The following is a 24,408-nucleotide window of genomic DNA, read 5'->3' on the forward strand; positions in this document are numbered from 1 at the left end:
CTCAATAATATCAATTTCTTTTTTTTTTTTCAGGTCAATTTTTTTTAGGAAAAAAATTTGCAATTAGTGCCTTACACCGTTACACGGGACTAGGATCCGGAGGACAACCTCCACGTGTCATAACCAAAGCCAGTGTTGATAAATATCCCTTCCATTCTCTAAAATCTTCTTCGTGTCCGTTAAAGCCATTTTCCCCGAGAACTGGTGAACAGTTCAGTGATTCTCACAACCCCATGGGGTTGAGTGCCCGAGCTCTGCTTTCCTCTTTCCCTTCCACTCCAAAAGCTCCTTCTTCATCTATCTCCGTTTCCAGAAAATCTATTGATGTTAAGCACTTAACTGCCCATACCTCTTTGTTTTGGCTGCGCTCACCGTCGCCCCGACCGCACTTTCATGTTTCCGCGCGAAGTTCTGGAGAGAGGGAAGCTGGGAAAGTCTGGGAAGGCATCAACGTACCTGACTCGGTGAAGTTTGGCGATGTTAGGAGCGACGTCGTCGTTGAGAAGGAGGAATTGGATAATGTGGGCCCATGGTGGGAGGAGTTTCCCAAGAGATGGGTCATTGTGCTTCTCTGCTTTTCCGCGTTTCTTCTCTGTAATATGGATAGAGTAAGATTTTCTAACCTTTTTTTTTCTGTGTGTTTGATGGTGTTGAATGATTTGTTTCTTTATTGTTTTTGCAATTAAGAAGTGCCGCAGCTATCGGTATGTATAAAATAAATGCAGCTCGCAATTTTGTCACGAGAAGCTACAGGAACATTACTAGTCGTTGTTAGTTGCTAAAGTAGGCAAAATAAAGGAGATAAACTTGTTTAAAGCTATGGAAGCATAATTATAAATAATACTCATAGCATTGACAGCTAAACTGAACGCGTGCGTTTAAAAAGCTTGATTTCAATCGCTGGTATATACAATGGTCTCATGTGTCACTTGATTTTCTTATTAATAAAAAGGAAAATTCTTAGCTAATCCAGTATTGCCATAGAATAATATATTGCCTTACGTTGCATGCCATTGGAAGTCCTCAATTTCTCAAGTAGCTCGAACTCTTAATATCGACATCTGATTCACATTGACAGGTAAATATGAGCATTGCCATACTTCCTATGTCAGCAGAGTATAACTGGAACCCCACCACCGTTGGTCTAATACAGTCTTCCTTTTTCTGGGGATACTTGCTCACTCAGGTAAAAGTTGATATTGATAAGCATAAGTTTGATTAGTCCTGGGCATATACGAACGTGGACTTAAAGTTCATGATTCTGAATCTTAGACACCGGCTGCAGATTGCCGGTGGAATATGGGCAGACACGGTTGGGGGAAAGCAGGTTTTGGGATTTGGCGTTGTTTGGTGGTCTATTGCCACTGCCCTCACTCCTGTTGCAGCAAAACTTGGATTGCCCTTCCTACTAGTTGTTCGGGCATTCATGGGAGTTGGTGAGGTGAGTTTTGTTAGTCAGACTGTTAACATTTTATTTGTTTGCATTCTACTTGTAAGAAAGGCTTCCAGATGCAAAGTTCTCCAAAGTAATTCATGAAATCAATAAAAAGGATTTTTTTTTTTTGGGGGTTTACTGTATTTTATGTTGTCCCCAGTTCTAGCAGTGATTTTGATATATGCAAATGGAGTGCTCTTCATTTGGCCTGTTTGTTGTTTCAGGGTGTAGCAATGCCAGCCATGAATAATATTCTATCAAAATGGGTTCCTGTAGCAGAGAGAAGTAGGTCATTATCACTGGTCTACAGTGGCATGTACCTTGGATCAGTCACTGGACTGGCCTGTTCGCCATTTCTAATTCATCAGTTTGGATGGCCATCTGTATTTTACTCCTTTGGTTCGTTAGGGACTATCTGGTTTTCTGTTTGGCTTAGTAAGGTAAGATTAGCTTAGCACGCCCTAAATTATTTATTTTTTTCAGCGTCTCTTCCTTTCTGGATTTGAAATACCCAGACGTGTTTTTTAAGGAATACTTTCAGTCTCTAAATTGGTTCTTTATCCATTTACAAAATCTTTTTTAAGTTTATAAGAAGTTCGCCAGATCCTAGTAGCAATTTTTTCCGCTTGCTCATGTGCTTATCTCTTCTGTTCTTCTGGGAGCTGATGTTGTAGGCACACAGTTCACCTCTTGATGATCCTGAATTGCGGGATGAAGAAAAGAAATTGATTACCACAAGCAGCTCTTCCAAGGAACCTGTGAAAAATATACCTTGGGGCTTGATTTTGTCTAAAGCGCCTGTTTGGGCTTTGATAGTGTCTCATTTTTGTCACAACTGGGGAACATTTATCCTTCTGACTTGGATGCCAACATATTATAACCAAGTATGTCTTTCTATCGGTCAAGCATTCTTCATTTCAGTCTTGCCAAGCGTTAATTTTATGCATTATTGTATCTTGATGTTGAATGGCCATGGCAAGTTGGAAGTTAATGTCAAATTTACATTAACAGAAGGGTCATTTACCTTTGTAATTACAGGTCCTGAAGTTCAATCTCACAGAATCTGGCCTATTCTGTGTTTTACCATGGTTTACAATGGCTCTTTCTGCAAATTTTGGTGGTTGGATTGCAGACACTCTTGTAAGCAGGGGTGTATCAGTTACAAGGGTTCGCAAGGTATCCTGTCCTGTTTCCTTGTGCCTGAAGAGTTTGGGACCTATTATTGCGAATTCAAAAACTTAACTTTTCAAAACAGAAAATAAATCTCTATATCTGTCTTTGACCCATTTGAAAACTGTTGTATGATTTTTTTTTTTTTTGGGTAAGTTTTTAGAGAATAATACTCTTCATTATTTTAATATTTTTCGTTTTGAGCCAAAAAAACAAGAAGGTAATTCTTCTTGTCTTATTATGCTGTGTTTAGGAAACATCAATCCACGTTTGAGCTGTTATTTCATATTAAGTCCTCTTTGAATTTTTTTCCACGTACAATATGATTGATGGGTATATTAGTTCACGTTTGAGGGGTTTATCATATGAATTTTTTCCCGCATTTTAATATTAAAAAGAAACATATCTGTCATCAACCTTTACTTCATCTTTTTCTGCACATTTTCTCTGTTAAGATTATTGAGGCCAAACTTCAACATGTTTTATGAATAGTGAGGGAGAAACTCGTTTGACTTCTTTACCATGGACACAAGGCAACTTAGGTGCTCTATGCAATTTAAGTTATACAGGGCCCTGACAGTATATTGTTATTATTTCGTTTGCAGATAATGCAAACAGTTGGCTTTCTTGGCCCAGCGTTCTTTTTAACTCAGTTGAGCCACATAAATTCTCCTACAATGGCTGTTTTGTGTATGACATGCAGTCAGGTTTGGACCTCGATTTCTGCTAATATTTACGTATTTCCTGTTATGGTATTGAATACCTCTGAATGTTGTTCACTTTTTAAGTACTTCTTGTATTAGTGTGAGTCCGTTGTATCTGGATAAAGAGCTCTTGTTATCAGAGTTTCTCACATCTAAGTACTTTTTTTGGTTGGGCCAGAATCTCACATTTAAGTATCAATCAATTAATTTTACTGTGGTTTCTAGTTCAAAATGATGAACATGCGAATCTGACCGCGTTGCAAAGTAAAATTTTATTACAATAAGGTCTTGAGAATTTTTATGAAGGTTTAACTATATGCTACTAGTATTTTCTTTTCTTTCCCTCTTTATTGAAATATTTTGTTTATGATTAAACTAGGTGAAGCACTTAGACGAACTAGATTGGGTTGGTTTGCTTGTTCAAAATTTGAGATTGAACAATACTAATTTGCTACGTATTCTCTTTAAATAGGGAACTGATGCTTTCTCTCAGTCTGGTCTATATTCCAATCATCAAGATATAGCCCCACGATATTCAGTAAGTACATTCATTATGCCTAGATATTTCTGCAGTATGTAATTTTTTTTTTAATATATATATATTTGATCCACGGAATAAGAGTTCAGCAGACCTGTCTTCTCGAGTGTTGTAATTTACCATATTCTTATCAGTTAATTACATGACTATATTATTTTAGAAGGAGGAAGCTAAGTTTAGTATTTATTTCATAATTCTCTTCTCAGGGCATATTGCTTGGCTTATCTAATACTGCTGGAGTATTGGCTGGTGTTCTTGGAACGGCAGCCACAGGCTACATTCTACAGCATGGTTAGTAATTCTTCCTTACCCTATCCTAGCTCCCAAAGAAGCTCCAATCCTTTTAACCTTGGTGCTTTGACATGGACCATTGACTAATATATATATATATATATATATATATATATTGGGGACATGTGATGGATAAATTTGACGAGTATGAAAGCTTATAATTTAGACTTAAACAATAAACATAAAAATGTGTCAGGCATGCTCTTTAGTAACTTGCGTCTAATGTTGGAGGCAAGAATCTGATGCTACATTTATGTGTGACCTCGTGAATTATGATGATCAGGTTCGTGGTCTGACGTTTTCAAGGTCTCAGTGGGGCTGTACTTAGTGGGAACTGTGGTGTGGAACCTTTTTTCTACTGGTGAAAAGGTCATAGATTAGCTTACACATGGATAATTGCAACTTCACTTGTGGAGATGTGATCAAATCTCTGAGTCCCAAGGAAGCTAGAAACGAAAACAATTACAAGAAGGGGAAAAAAAGGGGATAAAGAGGAAGCAAGCACGTCTCTCCAAGGCTTCATGCCAGATTGCCTGACCAATACATAGATCCACATTCCTTACATTTACAGAAATGATTGTATATGATACATTGAGAAATTGGTGGAGGAAGGAGGGGTAATGGGCATACCATTATAAGAGGATGAATCTTGTACACAAGTCTTTTTTTGTTTTTTTGTATGTTTCTCTTTGATTACATGATTACATGAATACATGAATGGGGTTGATTCGATTTACAAATAAAATATTGAGAAAATTCATATCATTCATGGATCATGAATAATGTAGATTGTGAGATATTTCTTAAAGATACAAATATGAGCAATTTGCTGTATCGAAAAATGATTAGATTGACGAAACTGAAAATTCAACTAAAATCTCGCCAGAGTCACGTTGTTGATGATGAGGTTTTTTTTCCCCAGTTACAAGGGTCAAGTTCATATGTACAGTTGATTTGGTTAAGATTTAATTTTCAATGATGGTAGAACGGTTCTCTCTCTTAAAACTTTATTCATTAAACTCGCAAATGACATAATTAAAGACGACCTTTTTTTTATTACATTTTATTATGAGCTATTCCTTTTTCCCTAAACCCTCAAATAGAGCCTTAATATTTATACATTGGGTGAAACAAGGTGATCATTAATGGTGGGGTTTGGTTCATAAGATCATCAGTCACTTTCAATGAATGAATTCGTTAGTGTCAGGATGTCATGAAAAGACGCCTCGCCTATATTTATATATATTCTTAAAAATTTCGGTTCAGTAGGATCAAAGTCGTCTGTGATGTTAATGGCTCTAATTGAGACCCACGAATTAGGTCAAAAATTGAAAATAAAGCTCCAGGAACCTCATCTTATGTCCCCTTCTGAGGCCGAAATGTCATATTTTGTAACAGAAGTCGGACTTCATAAAAAGACGCAAAAAAATTGGCCCCATGAGAAATTCAGAACTGAATATATATATATATATCACATAATTTCTAAAATGTCCAATATGATTAATTATCATCACATGACATTGGATTCTTGCACCAGAACTGTTGAAGTTGAAGATGAAGCCTGAAATTTTTTCACAAAGCTCTCTGCCTTCTTACATTACAACATTTTAACCCTAACAATACCAATCAACTACACAAGAAGCAGCCCTCGCCTTTGGCCCTCGTGATCACCAACTACACAAAAACAACAAACAAACAACCAAAAAATTAGATTAGTATTTCCTGCACAATCCTTATTTTCTTAACAAAATTAAATAAAGAAATTTCCGAGTGTTGATCAGTACCACCACACGATCAAAATCACAAGCCACTGCCACCGTCGATCACACGCTGTACACAATCACAAAGCATGGAAGCACGGCTCTGGGATTGAACACCAAAAGCTCCTCTTCGTCCAGCCGGGTGTAAACTCCGGTTCCTCCTCGCGCCATCACCGAATCAAAACCCCCGTCCTCCTTGTCGGCCTCGTCCGAGTCAGTGCCGATTCGGCCCGCTATGACTCGGCATACCAGCATGGCCCGCTTTATGTTCATGAACTTGAACTCTTCCTCCACCTCCTCCGGGATGGCCACGTGCGCCCTCCAGCTCGTCGACAGCGTGGAGATTCCGTCCAACTTGGGGGAGAACCCCGATTTGATGATCCCGCAGATACTACAGTATTGCTGGCCACAAATGCCGGAATTCCCGTTGAGTCCCAAGTCGCAAAGGAATGTGGAACAATGGAATCTCATGAGCTCGTTGCCGTCGGCTATGCATCTCTCGTCGCGCTTCTTTACGGCCCCGTTTCGGGCGGCCTTGGCCTTCACCGTCTCTCTGTATTCTTCGAACTTGGATAGTATCTTCTGGCTGTTATGGATCTTTAGGATCCGATTGATTCTGGGACATTTCTGTGGGTTGGTCCAACCCGACTTGAATATTATTTGTACTATGTTGTGACCAGCGTCGGTCTCCACCAGCTCCGCTACGGCGTGGTTGAGCGATTGATGCTGTTCGAGAACTTGTGCTTTCTGGAAAACCTCGCCGCAGGCGGTGCAGGGGAAAATGTCATTGCGGAGGGGGAAGAAGTGATTGTTGTCGGCGGCGATATCGGATTCTGGGCACGACGCACATGGTTTTTTCCCGGGAGGATCCAGCGGATGCGACTCGGCTTGAGCCAGAGAGACCAACGACTGCTGGGAGGATCTGGTCGATGTTAAAGAAGGCAGTGCGGCGGAGACGGCGGAAGCAGCGGAAATAGCGGTGGAGGCGGAGGATTGCGGCGATCCCTGAGCAACGTCACTGGTTTTGCAGGGTTTGTGGGAGAAAAGGTGCTTGACGAAAGCCCAAGAAGAAGAAAGGGCCTTACGGGTTTTGAAATTGGGATGGGAAGGCGAAGGTTGCCGCGAGTGCGAAACAGGGGATACCTTGCGTTTCTTTGACGAAGACTTTCGGGCACCTTGTCCTCCCCCTTCACCGCCACTGCCGGCCGCGGTGGAGAAGATGAAGCAGCCGAGGTGGACAAAGACGATGAAAAGAGAGACGAACCTGCCCAAGAAACCAACAAAGTTTGCCATAAGTTACGCAACAAGAACCTTGACCGGCGAACTCGCTTAGTAGGCCATGAAGGATGAGGAAGAAAGGATCATGGGCAGGTCGAAGGAAAGACGAGAATGATGAAGACAGCGTGAAGAGAGGGAAAAAGAAAGGAAAAAGGAGAGATTGATGCCTATGCGGGAGGGTAGGGGGGACAGGAGAAGAAGAATAAAGGCTAAAGGTGAAAAAGAGTGGGTGGAACGCAACTTTGCCGGTGATTGAAGGATGGGGCGTGAAGCACAGTGAGTGACGCAGTAATCAATCAGTATGGTGGTGTGGTGGCCAATATTTGGATTATAATATAAAAAGGCAGAGTCTCGCAAGAGGCGCGAGAGAGAAAGCAACGGTCTGTGAATCTCTCTCTATTCCTTTCTTGTTTCATTTTCCCTCCAATTCAGGCAAGAAATCGAGTTATCAATACACGGTTAAGCAATTATGATCCAACCGATCTTACTTCTTCACTAATTTGAGGTGACCAAAAAGAAATAAATTGAAGGATCCATTAGACATTCAGCTCTTCTTTTTAGTTGGGAACAAAATCTATTTTGATCACTATAAAACATAATTCATTTAATTTTTAACAAATAGTTGTGCTACACTAGGTAATTAATTTGATGTCAATATATATAATTTCAATTAAATATTGGGATTTAAGATAGATAGATAGAGAGAGAGAGATAATCATTTTGCTGGACTAAATGGGTAGAACTAGGATGATAAAAAATTAATAACGAAAAGGATGTCACCAAACAATGAATGGCAGGCAAACGAGAGGAAATCATGCATGGGCATGTGGAGATCATTAGAAGCTGCCGAATATTTTGATCCAAGAAATGCATGCATGCGTGTGCTGCGTCTTAAGAATCTTTATTAATTGGATAATCAGCAGAAGAATTCTGGGTTTCATGTTATTTCCAAGACATGGCAAGCACCTGACAGTCCCACGTGCCTCACTTCCTTATCAATCGCCCCATTTCATCCCGGATTTATCTGAAATTAGCTGCCACATTTCACATAAAAACAATAGAATTCACAGCAAGAGCCGTATAGAAGCTACAATAATGCATGTGTAATCTTTTATCTCAAGAAGAATCCTAAGCGAAACACTTGAGTTTGTCTGGTGTTTTTATAACTATTCTTTCTCAAGATTCGATCAGTACACCCACACACATGACTTTGTCTCTCTCGCTCATCACGCATTTTCGGATTCTAAGTCTCTTAATTAAGGTTAAATAGACAAATAGAGAGAGAGGAATACGTAACCGTGAAGATTATTAGTGGGAAACGTTGTTTGCCTGAATTAATTAAAGTTTATTTGGAGACAGATACACTCAAATACATGAATCTCTAAAACATTGTGATTTGTACTGTGCAGTGTGTGTGTCCTTGGCTCGCAGACAAATGTCACAGTGCTTTGGGGGCCATGCATCGGCACATGAGAGTCATAGGAACTTTTGGCCTTTAGTACAGCATAGCAACCTCTAACAACAACGGTATTTTACTTTCTTCTCTTTAATTTCGCATGTGTTCTTGTATCCCAAACTAAGTTAGTTAATTTCTATATGATTATGCTCCATTTTTGTAACTGTAAGCTGCAAAACAACTTGGCGATAATGAGACGTTGGTTTGTGATGCTTAACTAGCAGGCATGCCTTTGAATGTTTGATGCGTAGCTATATATCAAATACACATTCGACTTTCAAATACCAATGCAACGTATAAAATGGCGTGATGTGTAAATTGAAGTATGATGGATCAAGGAAATCAAGGCAAACTGGGTGGCTGCCTTAGAGTGTGAACTGATATGTGTAGCATTTTGAGGTTGGAACTTTCAATGTTGACGATGGGTCTCTGGTTTTTAGGTTCTTTGTATCAGTTCCCATTCACATTACCCGAAATGAAATCACATACCTGTTCATGCGCGCGCCCGCACTGATAAAAGCCTTGCATATTAATGTACTGTTTAATTTCAATTCTTAATGTAAGAGCTCGTTTAATTTTTATTTTAATATTTTGAGAACAACACAAAACAAAAGTATGAGTAACACAGAACGTATAAATTGGATAGAAACTCAGAGCGAGAAAGATGGAGAGTTGCCCATAACTGCAACTTCACTTCTTTTGGAGACATTTAAAAAAATTCACAGTAATAATAACTACTATCAATGTTGCTACATACACATGTGGTTCTCTGTAATTTGCCTGGGGGTTTTCCCTTTGATATGTCATGAAGCAATACTGTGTATTCATGACTGGGGTAATGAATGATGAGCTTAGGGACCAGGGAGACAGGATTTTCAAAGCGGGCCAGATATATTATCCGCGATTCTAGGTTTGTTTCCAATAGGGGCCCTCATTATCAGCATCTAATCTTTTTTGCTTAACCACTATATATATTCATTTCGAGACTTCATAGAAGCATCATCCTCATCATTTCCCTCCATTTATGTCCTCCATTAATGGCTGCGCTGTTACTGTTATCTAACTCCATCATATCTTAAAACAAAAGGACGAGATGCAAACCAAATATTATAATCATTCTTACAAATTACAAGAAATTAAAATTACTCGCCTAGTACTAAATTAGCACGTAACCTTTCACCCATTGAAAAGAAATCAGCAACCTATAAATTCTCAGAAATCAGCTTATTATATTAGTTCACTGTTCGGCCATGCTTGATTGACTTGAGATTGAGCTAGTCAACCTCGAGTAAAGTGATACTACCTCTTGTCATTATTCATTAGTATAATAATTAGTTGAGTAATTTAAGTAGATTAAAAAAATTAGTTAAATTAGTTATTTATAATAAACAAGTGTTATTTTTTTTAAATATCCTTGTTAATCAAGTGTACTAGCTAAAACTATCATTATTATAAGAACTATTTTGAAAAAATAAATAAATATAATAAACAAAGTGGATTGAGGTCTTATATTGGTTAGAACTGCCATTATTACAATAATCACTTTAGAAAAAATGAATAAATATAATAGACAAAGTGGATTGGGATTTTATATTTAAAATCAAAATAAAAGTCAAACAAGCTATTATATTAAGGATTGCAGGTAATAGTTTATAATTTAAGTCTAACTTAAACTAAAGTAATTAAGCTTTGATTATATTGAATTTGGTTGATATGGAGAGGAAAAAGAACAATGAGATTACAGAGTTAATAATGAAAGAGTATGGTTTTATATAGTATTGATGAGTTGAGAATATAATACAAAAGTTTGACCAGGCTCTTGACCCTTGAAGAGGAAGGAACGAGTGAAAGACGGAGAGGGATGCAGTTAAAGAAAGCTTTGTGTTGGTATCGTCGGACCCTTAAATGGAAACGCTTTATTAAGCTTTAAAGCCTTTTTCTTCTTCTTTCACACTTTGCCATTCAACACAAAGCTGCCGACACAATTTTACAATGGTCGTTAAGGTATATGATTCTGCCACCCACTCTTATTTTCTTCCAATATATATCAAATTATAATAGTAGTATTTTTTCCAAAGTAAGGAATTTATTTTTGAATACTTATATTTTCAAAGGAAGTAAAATGAGTAAGAAAGTTACGTTACTAAATATATAACTTATAGCATAAAAAAACTAACTATATTGAAATAAAATGTCATTATTCTTATTTTCTAACTATCTTACATATTCTCCCCCTTCCATAGAAGCAAGAGAACATATAATAAAAGCTACCAAAAAATTTTATTGAAAAATTAAGGTGCAGATTATTTTGAACACTAAATTTATATAGAATTATAAATTGATATGTAATGAAAGTTTAGTTTATTATTGAGTATTTGAACACTTTAAATGATAAAATATCATGAATCATGTTATGTAGTATCAGATTAACGTCTTGTCTCGAAATAACTAGTGTGGATTCAAATGATTGCAGCAACATAACTGCATGAAAAATTGAGTTCTTGATATAGGTAAAAGGAATGGAAGGTTGTGACGCGGATAGATATATGGATTAGAGATTATTATGACAATTTAAACACGAAACTTAGATTTAAATTATATGAACATAAATGATTTTTGGAAAAAAAGATATATTTTTCATTACAGATTCCACAAAACTTGAATTTTTTATTAAAATAAGTGTGGATGAGTGTTGAAGTTGTTAGAAGAATATATCATTTTCTTGTGGTGGGTACATAGTATACATCATGTAAAGCATGAAATTATATGAACCAAAGTTTGTGGACAATATAATGGGTACATGTCCCCATTTTCTGAACTACTTTAATTTGTTATTCATTATGAAAAGCATGCTCCTAATAATTGTATTATCTGTTAAATAAATGTGCACTGATGGGCTCCTGTGTTAATCACCATTTCCCACTTAGCCCCCCAAAAAAGTAAAAGACGACAAGAAACAAAACCCACTGAAAAAAGGGTATAAATTTAACAATTAAATACTTTGCAGCATCATATAAAATCTCTAGTGCATCATTAGCTGTTCATAAATTATGCCACCTATAGTTACAGTCTCTTTTATCTGATTAATATAATTATTTGGTATTTGATATTATGATGCGAGAACTGTCAAGTCATTTTCTTTAATTTGGACTAAGTATGATAAATACATATATTCAATATGATTTTTTTTAATTTATAATGTTTGAATTCTTGAACTTTATTTAAAAGAGATGGAATATTTTTAATTTATTATTCAATCTAACTATTCTCAATAGAATCCTCTGAGTTTTGCCAAGCTTATTTAAGGGGTGTTTGGATGATTGCCCAAACCATGGTTTGGAAAAAAATTATCCAAACACCCATCAATTTTTTGAAACCATAGTTTTATGACAAAACCATGGTTTGCCTATCAAAACCAAGGTTTTGTAATAAGCAAAAAATTTTTGCTTTTTGAGTGGTTCTCCCCCCACTCCCTACGGTAATTTTTTTTTGTTGAAAACAATTATTTATTTTTTTAAAAACATAATCTTATATTTTATAATTATATATACACATATTAACAATTACTATATCCTGTCTTTAATATAAGACCTCATTTGACTTTTATTTGGTCCTTAATATAAAACCCTAATCTATTTTATTTCTCATATTTGTCTATCGTTTTTCAAGTTATAACCAATAAACTTGATTAATAAGGATATTGTAGAAAAGGCAACACTTGTTTATTACAAATAATTAACTTAAATTATTTTTTTAATATACTCAAATTAGTCAACTAATTCTTACATTTAGAACTGGATATAGTAATTAATATATGTTTTTATATATTGTTTATTATGTTGGCAAAAAAAATTAATAAATTTATTATTCCGGTCTTTAATGTAGGACCTAATTGGAGAGTTAATATTGGTTTTAAATGTAAGATTATTATTCTGGTCATTAATATAAAACCTAATTGGAGAGTTAATATGTAGACAAGGTCTTAATACCTTCATTAATAGAATCTTTATCTCACATAACTCGGCTTCGTGACTCCATGAGAGATCAAATTGTTCACTATATATAAGAATAATCATGTCCTTTTTATTTTCTTTATTAATATATATACACATTAATTTTTTATTATTTATATTATTTATGTCTTATTTATTATGTTGCCAAAATATATATTATTAACAAATTTATTACTTTAAATAAACATATATTATGAAATATATCTTACATGTAATTATCATTTAAACTTATATCCTTTTTAGTAATTTCTACATATCAAAAAGCACTTTTGACAATAATTATCCAAACACTCTCACTTTATCAGAATCACTTTTTCAGAAAATCCATTCTCTCCAAAAACTATTCTCCAGAAGCTATCTTCCAAACCATGATTTTGCCTCATCCAAACACCCCCTTAATTTCGTCAGTTGATGCAGTAATATACAACAAAAGCTAACCATCATTGGAATGATATAATAAGTCGTCCTCTCCCAAGTAACAATCAAGTTTTCTTTTGAAAAATTTGCAAAGCTCCAAATTGAAGAGTCTAAAGCGCTCATAGGTTTGGACCAATATCTGGCCTATATAGTAATACTCTCCACGTAATTGTTCAACCCGTGAGAGCCGGTCTGGCTTGAAACGAATCTAAAAACCAAAAAGTTTTAATAATTTTAAAATAAATGGCAATTTGGCGTTGTAACAAACCAGAGAAAAAAGTTGAGGAGGTAAGGCAGCAAAGTATACAAGAGGGGGGCCAGTCTCTAAAGGGTCGTCTCAATGATAGCAAGAAAGTGAAGGCTTGACTATTCCTACTTCCTAGGACTCTCTTCCAAACAAAAGGAAAAAGACAAAATAAAATAAAGAGGAAGAAGAAGAAGAAGAAGATAGAGAGAATAGGGTTGGGTTAAGAGATAAAAAAATAAAAGCATGCGGTTGAAGAGAGAGACCCAGAGGGACAGAGAGAGCAGTGCAATAATTGAAGCTCATCTATTTTCTTGGTTGGTCATCATTTCTGGTTATCATAGATTGGTGTACTTGCAGACACAACATGTTCATCTTCTGCAACTATTTCAAGTAATTTAGGGGTTTAATTTCCTCTCAACCGTTGTGCTTCTTATCATTCATGACTCAGGGTCCCACTAAAAACCTTCTATTGCTTTCTCATTCTTCCAAAGTCTTCATTTATCTCAAAAGGCCAAGACTTCATTTAATTTTCACCGTTTTAAAGTGAGAATGGTTTGCTAATGGCCTTGTAATATCATTACAGCATATAAATTTTCGTCATTTCAGTGACGTCCTACTGCTTCGCCCTCGGTTGGACAGATCCTAGCTTCTGTCACGCATGCCTACTATGAGTTGGCATGTTTTCTTCCTCCCTAGTTCCCACCGTTAAGAGGATTTGGATCTACAATTCATTCGGCGCCTTTAAGCCCAATAACTAATATTGGGCTTGGGGAAGGCCCATTCTAAAGTTTGATTCTTTTGAAAAAAGTTCTTGAAGCCTTCCGTCCGGTTCTTTGTTGTTTTTCTTGCTACGTTAGCCGTGACAGCTCCCCGCCAGTTCTCCATACATTTTCCCCACAACTTGATGGGTCGATGTGTCCGCCAACATTGTTCGTTTCCCTCTCATTTTCTGAAGCTGTTTTATCTGAGCCAATATATTATTAAATATTAATATAAAAATTAGTTTACCTTTTAATTTAATATTAAATATAAAATGTTAATATACTTTATCTTTCATATTTATTTATCATTTTTAAAGTTTTCATTGTAATAGTTGTTTATATTAAATATTTTATCAAATGGTAGTTATAACTAATACACATGATTAGTAAAGATATTCTAAGAGAGACGACACCTTTTTTAAATGAAAATGAGATAACACCTATTTATTATAAATAATTAATTTAATAAATTTTTTTAATTCACTTAAATTAATCAATTCATCCTTATATTAAGAATTGGAAATGGTATAGCGAATTTGTTAAGAAACTTTGAGTCTGTTTGGGATAAATTAGAAATAAGAAAGGAAATAAAAATTATGAAAACTTTCTCGGTAAACACGGAATGTTTTCCATTAACAATTTGTTATTTAATTAAACATAACAAAAGTACTTTCTCTCTTTTTTTCTCTCTTCCTCACATCTTGCGATCCAACAAACCCAGCCTTCAGAAAATGGCAGAGAGAAAACTAAATCTCGGTGGGAAACATGGTCACGTACATTATGCATCTGTACTGTGCTCAGCAGCAGAAGCATTAACGCATATTCAATGCATATTCCCAACAATTTTAAGACATTTATTTTCTTAAATATTTTTTAGTAAATTATAAATAGTGTAATTAGCCGAATATCTTTAAAATACAGCTCAAAAACCAAATTAAATAATTAATAATTACCCCTTTTAATCATACTTTTATTTTATACATTTTAACTAAAAATGTATAAATTAGTATAAGGAAGCTATAAATTATAATATCCGTACGTATGAAGACTCCAAATTTTTTATATTTTTATGTCATGGTCTTGTGGCCATATATTAGTATTGACGTCATTTCAAACTGTGCATAAGTAAATACTTTAATGTGCGTCTTTGCCATGGGAATAAAAGTCCACCGTGCGTAACCACAACGTGTCAAAACCGGGGCCAATGTTCTCAAATATCCTCTTCAGACCATCTTCCCCCGAGAAGAGGTGAGCAAGTGGACAAGCCTCGCAGAACTCAACCCCATGAACGCCAGAGTTCTGCTCTCCCCTTATCCTCTCGCTCCCAAGACTCCTTCCTCTCCTCTCTCCGTCTCCAGAAAGCCCTTTGCATCTGATGTGAAGCACATAACCGCCCATCCCTCCTTGCTATGGCTGCGCTTACGTTCGCATGCACCTCGCTTTCACGTCTCCGTCCAGAATTCCGGCGAGAGAGGAGCTGGGAAAGTCTGGGAAGATGTGAAATCCGAGCCGTACGATGTCCCGGAGTCCGTACCGGAACCGGTGAAGTTCGGGGATGTAGTGGGCAACGTTATCGGTGAGAAGGTGGAATTGGATAGTGTGCGCCCATGGTGGAAAGAATTCCCCAAGAGATGGGTCATTGTGCTTCTGTGCTTTTCTGCGTTTATTCTCTGCAATATGGACAGAGTAAGCTTCTCTTACCTGTTTTGAGGCGTATGTGGTACTATTAATGGTTTGGTTGTTTGCTGTTTTTGCAATTAAGAAATGCCGCAATTATCGCTGTGTATTTTTCGTGTGAGAAGCTAAGTAGTGTAACTGCATAATTGGTCGCTTTTACTTGCTAAAGTTGAACACCATGATTTGGGTTTTTGAAGCGATGGAAACCTAGTTTTCTATTTCTGTGATGGCATTTAAAGATAAAGCGAATGCGTAGGTTTGAAAAACTTGATCTCAATTGCTGATACCTACAGGCGACTATTTTATCACGTAGAAAGGGAAAAATAAATAATTTTCATTATTCAAGGCTTGATCCAGTAGTCGCATAGCCCCTTCCTTGCATGCCATTGGAAGGCCTCAATTTTTCAGTTTGTTCATACTCTTAATAAATCCATCTGTTTCACACTTTCAGGTGAACATGAGCATTGCCATACTTCCAATGGCAGCTGAGTACAAATGGAACACCGCCACTGTTGGCTTAATACAGTCTTCTTTTTTCTGGGGATACATGCTTACTCAGGTAAAAGTTAATGTTGATGGACTTAAGTTTAATTAGTTATTTTTCTTACTTGTGTATATACGAATATGAACTTAAAAGTTCATGACTCTGAATCATAGACATTGGTTGCAGATTGCTGGTGGAATATGGGCAGACACAATTGGGGGGAAGCCAGTATTGGGATTTGGCGTAGTTTGGTGGTCTATTGCCACCGCTCTAACTCCTGTTGCTGCAAAACTTGGGTTGCCCTTTCTACTCGTTGTCCGGGCATTCATGGGTATTGGTGAGGTGGGTATTGTTGATGAGATTGTAAAGAGTTTGCTTCGCGTTCTACTTGTAGGAAAAGCTTCAAACAGCAAAGTTCCGCCATATATTTTTTTCATAATTAAGAAAGAAATGTTTCATCGTTGTAATTTATGGTGTTCATGGTTCTAGCAGTGATTTGATTTATGCGCATGTAGCTTACTTCTTTTGCTTGTTTCAGGGTGTAGCTATGCCGGCCATGAATAATATCATGTCAAAATGGATTCCTGTAGCAGAGAGAAGTAGATCATTATCACTGGTATACAGTGGCATGTACCTTGGATCAGTCACTGGACTAGCCTTTTCACCCATGCTAATTCATCAGTTTGGATGGCCGTCAGTATTTTACTCCTTTGGTTCATTAGGCGCGATCTGGTTCTCTGTTTGGCTTAGTAAGGTAAGATTCACTCATGCTAAGTTATTTACTTTCATCGGTTTGTCCTTTTTGAATTTGAAATATCCATATGCATGTATTCTTAGGAATTCTTTTATCACTCAATTTCTTCTACCTCACTGCTATCTATCTGCTTTATTTATTTGTTTGTTTTTAAGCCCAATCCTATTAGCATTTTTATTTGCTCTGCATATCTTTCCTGTTCATTTGGGAGCTGCTGCTGCAGGCACACAGTTCACCTCTTGATGATCCTGACCTGCGGACTGAAGAAAAGAAGTTAATTGTCACAAACAGCTTTTCCAAGAAACCTGTGAAAACTATACCTTGGAGATTAATTTTGTCAAAAGCACCTGTTTGGGCTCTAATAGTGTCTCATTTCTGTCACAACTGGGGAACATTTATTCTTCTTACCTGGATGCCAACATACTACAACCAAGTAAGTCTTTCTAGTAACCTTACGTCTTGCCAAGCCTCAATTCTTTGCTCTCATTATTTTATGGATTTTAGCTGACTATCATAATGTAAATATCTTGATGCATGATGTTCTTGGTAACACAAATGTTAACATCTAATTTAACCGAAAGCGTATTTTTCTCTGTCATAATAGGTCCTGAAGTTCAATCTTACAGAATCTGGTCTATTTTGCGTTTTACCGTGGCTTACAATGGCACTTGCTGCAAATCTTGGGGGTTGGATTGCAGACACTCTCGTAAGCAAGGGTTTATCAGTTACAAGGGTTCGGAAGGTATCAATTTCATCTTGTTCTTATTTTTCTGGTCGCTTCCTCTTGAGAACATAATATTATCGATATATTCCCTCCTAGTTTCACTGTGCCTGAAGAGTTTTGGACCTGTATCCTATTCTCAATTCAAATATCACGTTTTTTTTTTTTCCAAGGGAAAAAAAAAACTGAACATCTATCTCTTTGCCTGTCAGTCTTAAGTCATTTTTTCAACATGCAACATATTCATCAGTCAAGAGATTGAGATTTTTATAAAATCTTTTAGTTCTGTCCTCTTTTTCTCCTTTTTCTGTAGTTTTTTTCCTGTGCTCTATATGAATTAAGTTCTACAAAGTTCTGACAGTATACTTTTTATTTTTGGTAGATAATGCAAACAATTGGATTTCTTGGCCCTGCTTTCTTCTTAACTCAGCTGAGCCGGATAACTTCTCCTGCAATGGCTGTTTTGTGTATGACATGCAGTCAGGTTTGCATCTTGATTTGTTATGATATTTACTTTTTGCCTGCTTTGGTTTTGGAAATCTCTGAATAACATCGATTTTTAATCTTCTATTTTTCTGTGTGAATCTAACAATTTCTCTGGATAGAAAGTTCTTCTCATCTGAATATCTCACATATAAGTGCCAATCAAGGAATTTTATCTTGGTTTCTAGTTCATAATGCATGGCAATGCAAATATGGCAGCTTTGGAAAGTTAAATTTTTTTGCAATTAGGTTTGAGAACTTTTTAAGGAAGTTTAATGATTTGCTATTTTGCTTACTTTTCTTTCCCATTTTATATTTTTTTTTGGGGTCAAAATTGCTGTGAAATTAAACCTTAGCTGAACTGAATAGGTTTGCCTTAACTGTTCAACATTTGAGATTCAACATTACTAATTTGATTCCTATTCTCTCTAAATAGGCAACTGATGCATTCTCTCAGTCCGGTTTATATTCCAACCATCAAGATATAGCCCCGCGATATTCAGTAAGTCGATTTATTGTGCCTAATTATTTCTGCAGCATGTAACTTATGTTTGATCTGGGGAACGATTGGCACGGACTTATCTTTTTGTGCATGCTAATGTATGTCCATCTATGTTCGGCATCCTTCCATTAATTAGTTACACGATTATGTTGTTTTAGAAAGAGAAGGATAAGATTTTGATTAAATTTCCTACTTTCCTTGTCAGGGCATATTGCTTGGTCTATCTAATACTGCTGGAGTACTGGCTGGTGTTTTGGGAACAGCTGCTACAGGATTTATTCTCCAGCGTGGTAAGTACTTCATACCATCTAATCCTAAGCTACTGAAGAAATCCGACCATTTTGATGCTGTGATACTTTGGTGCAAAAGCTCATGGTCTTGAATTATGATGGATTAGTACTATATTTTTGAATTTTTTACGTACATGTTTTTTTAGCTCGAAGGAATATAGTAAGTACATTTATCTTTATCATCTTGAACTATTATCAGGTTCCTGGGCCGATGTATTCAAGGTGTCAGTTGTGCTGTACTTGGTTGGAACTGTGGTGTGGAACCTTTTCTCAACTGGTGAAAAGATCTTGGATTAACTTGAAGTGTCCGACTGATATTGCTACATGGTAACTGTGGATGAGATAAAAACTAAATTCCCACGCAAGCGAGGAATGAAACAACTACAAGTATAAAATGGTTGAAGTGGAAGCAACCTGTCTTACTGAGAATTCATGCCTGACAAATCGAGCATTGAGGTAATTTTTGGAAAGCGGTTAGTTTAATTTTCCAAGCACTTGAAAACTTATTTATAAGATATTTGAGCATCACACGTTTGATTTTTTTTTTTTAAACAATAATATTAGGACATAGATATTTTTGGTTTTTTTTTTTTTGGGCACATTTCATGCTCAACTTTTTTAGTTTACAAGTATTTGGAAAGCCAGAATATTTACGTACCAAGGTGAATTAGAAAGTGAAGGTTCTCTTTTGCTCTTGGGAGATGAATTGGCATCATTTGAAGTATAAACCCTGGTGTTCTACCAGGGAATAGACTTTAGATTATAGAACTATTTTCCTCTTCCTCTATTGTTCTTCCCTTTTTGTGTGGGAAGATTGTGTTAGTTGGGTGAGTTAACAACACACATGTAAATATAATATTCAACGAAACAAAATCAATTTTTGCGACGAAGCGGCAAACTACTCTATGATGTAATATTATTCATCAAGCTTCTCCCGCCTCCTCTTTCATTTCCTATCTGTCTGTCTTCTTTCTTTGGTCAAATTAGTTGGTGACATTACTGTTGCGGACTCTGTTGTGTTATGATAATGGTCCTTTTTCTTTTGAAATGGTCACCTGCTCATAGCATTTACTTGCGTAATTAAACGCTTTGGTCCCAAAGTGGAAAAAATGTTGACAGGTTACTGTGGATAATGTTTTATGGTTTGTGTTTGTCATCAAATTTACAAAAATGCAAGTTGCCTAAGTGGCGCAGTAACATGTCATTCTTGTATGGTACAAGCCCAGCGCTGACGTGGTTGCGTTTAATTGGATCAAAGCGGGAAAAAAAATTACTACTTGAGTGTTTGGATTACTTAAAAAGTATTTTTCAAAAATATTTTTTTATAAGTTGGGGTAAATTTGTTCACATATTTATTTTGTATATTATAAAAATATTTTTAAAATTATGGTTTTGTATCTATCTAAATATCCTCTTAAACATAAGATCTTATTTGTAGTTTTTATCAATGAGATCTTATAATTAGGATTGGATATAGTATAAGTACTACTTCCGGTTCTTAATATAAGATCTTATTTGACTTTTATTTTGTTTCTAATTGTAAGATTCCGATCCACTTTGTCTTTTATATGTGTATTTTTTTTCAACATAGTCCTTCTAATAATAGTAGTTTTAACCAATAAACTTGATTAATAAGGATATTTTAAGAAAGACAATACTTATTTATTACAAATAATTAACTTAACTTATTTTCTTAATCTCCTCGAATTAATCAACTAACACTTATAATTAAGATTGGAGATAATAATTTAGAAATTTCAAGGGGAAATTTTCCATCAAGGTATCTGAAAGGAGTTAGTGGCTTGTAGATCACTAGAATAACCATAACAGAACGGAAAGCAACATGTGAATAATGAACTCAAGAGAAAAGGTATAACTTCTTCATATAATATTTATTAATTGACAAACAATAAGAATATGAAAACCCACATCTTGGGATATGGAGCAACATAAACAAGTACACCGCCTTTCCAATTTAGTTGATCGACTGACACTCACATTTTACCCACCCCGTCCCGACAGACTCGTTACTAATTTAATAAATTTATGAAAAAACAATAATTAGGAACAGTAATTCACATATACACCCTCATATGTATTAATGTATAGTACTAAATGACAATATTACCCCTGTATTCTGTTTCCGTGTCGTTCTTGGCAATAACGAGAAATACCCCGCGCCTAGGCTGCTCCTTGGAGCTTACGTGGATGCAAGAACACATGGAGCCCATTCTTCATGAACAGAGTGAGTGATATCTTCTGCTCCACTCGGTGATCGGGAACCGGAGCTAGCCGGTAACGCAACAGTACCGCCGCCGCCACTGACTTCATTTGCAGGTAAGCCAGATCTTTCCCTAAGCAGGTTCTCGGTCCGGCGTTAAAGGCAACGAACTTAAACCCATCCTTGGGCGGTTCGAACCGGTCTCCCTCAACTGACAGCCACCTCTCTGGTTTGAACTCCATGCAATCGTCCCCCCAAATCTCCTTCATCCTCCCCACCGAGTATATTGAATACGTCACCGTCGATCCTGCTGGCACGAACGTTCCGTCAGGCAGCACGTCGTCGGCGATGGCGTACTTTAGGTCCTGCGGCACTGACGGGTACAGACGGAGCGTCTCAGCCAGTGCAGCCTTCAGATAAACCAACCGGTCCGCTTCGTCAAAGTCCAGGGCCTCCTCGGTCCATTTCCGATGATCTACCCCGCGAGTCTCCCGTAGCACCTTGGAGATCTCGTCGATGATCTTGTCTTCTACGCGAGGATGGTTCATGATGAGCCAGAAGAACCAGCTGAGAGCCACTGAGGACGTGTCCCTTCCGGCGAGTACGAAATTCAGAGCAATTCGCTGGAGTACTGGAGTCGGAATGGGGTTTCCATTGGCGTCGAGCTTCTTCATGAACCTCGAGAGCAGATCATCGGATGGAGCTTCCTTGCGAGCCAAGACGGCGTCGTTCATGTAACTTTCCACGATTTGTAAGCTCTCTTTCAGTCTCCTCTCATCTCCGATATCTAGAAGTTTCTGTATCCTCCATCGGAGAGCCGGGTATAGGATTCTGCGCATGGTTGCCTCCGTGGCAGTATCAAAAGCCACGGCAAACGGGTTTTCCGGTAATTCTGGAGAGAGAGTTTCAGGATCTTTGCCAAAGGTTAATCCACAAATGTTATCGAAGGTTAAGCGAAGCAGAAGGTCTTGTAAGTCCACTGACATCTTCTCCTTCGTTGCCTTGTCTAGAATACACCATAGCCTGTTCTTGATGGTCCGGTTCACCCAGCGAGCCATGGCTTGCCTTAGGGTTCGGGTCGTGAACTCTAGAGCTGCCGTTTTACGTTGCATGAGCCATGTCTCTCCGTCACTATTGAATATACCTGAAAAAACACAGAGATATCTATAGTACATTCATAATGGATACGAAAACACACGTCATTTACGCAGATTAAATGTACGGGGAAGATGAGCTTTTACTCTTTTCTATTGCATTGATAACCTTTCCATATGTGAGGCCACCATTGATAGACTTATTTCTATTCCATAATATATTGAAGCTCATGTCATGAAACATCAGCAATATAATACCTTGGCCCAGAAGATCATGGAAAGCGGTTTGCCATTTGGGTCCTTTGGGATAGTTACTGAATCGGGTTTTGAGGATATGCTCGATGTTCTTGGGATGACAAGTTACTGTATAGAACCCTTGTCTGTGAGCCAAGAAAGGAATAGGAATAATGCAAGTCTGGTAGGTGGCAGAACCTCCGGTGGCTCGAAGGTTACCGGCGATCCAGTCGTGGACTCGGCTTCGGTTCTTGAGAAGAAGAGGGAGGCTTCCCACAAAAGGCCAGGCCTTGGGACCTGTTAAGCTTCGAGCCAACACAAGGTAGAACCAGAGGACATAGGCAGAGAGAGCAGCTGCGAGAGTGATGGCAAGAGGAAGGGTCTCCATATGTGTTTGTGACTATTTTGAGAGATCAATGGTTTATTGGAACTGAAAAGAGGAGGAGGGTGTTTATATATATTTGTATAGGATGCGGAAAGGAGAAGATTTAGGAGAGAGTTGGTTGAGAAATTTTTTTGCTTTCGCAGAGTCTCTGTTAGGTTGATATTGGAACTGTGTGAGAGAAACAAGAAAACATATGCTTTATACTCTTAATAATCTGTGAGAGATTTTCATTTTTCTTTCTGTTTTAGATTTTCTTGTTGACTAATGATTCAATCATTTTCAGCTTTTTGTTGCCCGATGAGAGTGACATATCGATCGAAAATGAAGTTATATATATATATATATATATATATATATATGTATATGGTTATTCTGAATGCATGCTGAATGGCTTCTTGCTTGTTACTCTATTATTTGACTAATGGGTAGAGGAGAAAATAATACGTGACAGAAGTTGCATAAAATTTTTTTAATTAAATTATGATATTTAATTAAGAAAGAAATTTTCTTTTGGAAGAGCCCATCATAACACATGCTCAGTTGGACACAATTTAACAAGCTCATTTCATTTTCTTAGATTGTTTAAAACGAATCGGATTTAATTTGTAAAAATGACGTCATATATGTTGTTTGAGTAAATCCCATTAACGCTGCTACAATTGATTTATCCTATATGCATTAGCATTTTTAATTCACTCTACAATACATAAAAAGAGAGGGGAAAAAATTACTTATATGATACACATGCTGATGTTTGAAAACGTGTCATGTTTTTTCTCTTATTGATATTCTTGGTGGAGGGCAAGCACACAGTGGGTGTGTGGAGTGCAAGAGACAGGAAAGGAGTAGTTAAAGATGGTTTACCCGAAGTGGGAAAATGGGATTGCTGCAGGATTTAGACCAGAAACAAAATTAATTAATAAACAAAAAATAAACGAAACAAAGAAATAGATATTCATATATCTGTGGATCATAGATATCCTCATAAGAATCAAGAATTGAAAATACCTAAAGGGTTTACTAAACCAGAAACTTGTGTGGGAAGGGTACCGAAACGTTGACGCCAAGAAAGCCACGGAATTGGGAAAAAACACCCAACGCCCTCCTTTTGGCCCTTTCTGAGGTAACTAACCCAACCCCGCACTTATTAATTATTTCTTACTGGTTTGTGTCAATTAATTAATGCCGAAATTAGATGGACTTCTGCCACTTCTTACACGTAGATCCATTCAAATGACAACTAGTTTTGGTTTGGTAATGGTATATAGAATGAAAATAAAAAAATAAAATTATTTTAAAAATAGATAAGAATAACACCGTTTTAAATAATAATAATAAAGATATAATACATATAAAAATATTATTGTCATTTTTATTTCGTAATGACAGATAATGTTTAGATGCAAGTGTGCATATTGAATAAAAAAGCAAAAAATATTAAAATAATTATAAAATCCTGTGGAATTCTTTTCTTAAATCAAATAATGTAGCTG

The 24,408-nt window shown here is 36.7% G+C and overlaps 4 protein-coding genes across 7 annotated transcripts; 2 read left to right on the forward strand and 2 right to left on the reverse strand.

Annotated features, from left to right (window-relative positions):
- The first annotated feature begins 218 nt into the window (after positions 1-218).
- Positions 219-4,797, forward strand: LOC114728677 (sodium-dependent phosphate transport protein 1, chloroplastic). Its single transcript, XM_028915610.1, has 10 exons — positions 219-608; positions 1,079-1,186; positions 1,286-1,441; positions 1,660-1,875; positions 2,110-2,319; positions 2,474-2,611; positions 3,211-3,312; positions 3,782-3,847; positions 4,054-4,138; positions 4,422-4,797. The coding sequence occupies exons 1-10, from the start codon at positions 234-236 to the stop codon at positions 4,517-4,519; spliced, it is 1,554 nt and encodes a 517-aa protein (XP_028771443.1). The 5' UTR covers positions 219-233; the 3' UTR covers positions 4,520-4,797.
- Positions 4,798-5,581: 784 nt separating this feature from the next.
- On the reverse strand, positions 5,582-7,448 carry LOC114728678 (uncharacterized). The gene is made up of 2 exons (XM_028915611.1): positions 5,923-7,448; positions 5,582-5,812 (listed from the first exon to the last, which is right to left on the reverse strand). Exon 1 carries the CDS (start codon positions 7,189-7,191, stop codon positions 5,962-5,964), a length of 1,230 nt encoding a protein of 409 aa, XP_028771444.1. The 5' UTR covers positions 7,192-7,448; the 3' UTR covers positions 5,582-5,812; positions 5,923-5,961.
- Positions 7,449-15,280: 7,832 nt separating this feature from the next.
- LOC114728676 (sodium-dependent phosphate transport protein 1, chloroplastic) lies at positions 15,281-21,185 on the forward strand. 4 transcript variants are annotated; one of them, XR_003738685.1, is made up of 11 exons: positions 15,281-15,756; positions 16,199-16,306; positions 16,418-16,573; positions 16,770-16,985; positions 17,209-17,418; positions 17,590-17,727; positions 18,089-18,190; positions 18,626-18,691; positions 18,897-18,981; positions 19,181-19,437; positions 21,167-21,185. XR_003738685.1 is itself a non-coding variant. In XM_028915608.1 (10 exons), the coding sequence occupies exons 1-10, from the start codon at positions 15,355-15,357 to the stop codon at positions 19,276-19,278; spliced, it is 1,581 nt and encodes a 526-aa protein (XP_028771441.1). In that variant the 5' UTR covers positions 15,281-15,354; the 3' UTR covers positions 19,279-20,029. The 4 variants fall into 4 exon arrangements, 2 of the variants coding, with proteins under 2 accessions (XP_028771441.1, XP_028771442.1); XR_003738684.1 differs by lacking the exon at positions 21,167-21,185 and adding an exon at positions 19,604-20,029; XM_028915608.1 differs by lacking the exon at positions 21,167-21,185 and having other exon boundaries at positions 19,181-20,029.
- On the reverse strand, positions 21,163-23,156 carry LOC114728691 (cytochrome P450 86A1-like). The gene is made up of 2 exons (XM_028915627.1): positions 22,555-23,156; positions 21,163-22,346 (listed from the first exon to the last, which is right to left on the reverse strand). Exons 1-2 carry the CDS (start codon positions 22,916-22,918, stop codon positions 21,163-21,165), a joined length of 1,548 nt encoding a protein of 515 aa, XP_028771460.1. The 5' UTR covers positions 22,919-23,156.
- Between the last annotated feature and the right edge of the window lie 1,252 nt (positions 23,157-24,408).

The sequence above is a fragment of the Neltuma alba genome, unplaced genomic scaffold, assembly GCF_004799145.2.
Source record: "Neltuma alba isolate B1F8T4 unplaced genomic scaffold, ASM479914v2 tig00012565_pilon, whole genome shotgun sequence".
Lineage (NCBI taxonomy): Eukaryota > Viridiplantae > Streptophyta > Magnoliopsida > Fabales > Fabaceae > Neltuma > Neltuma alba.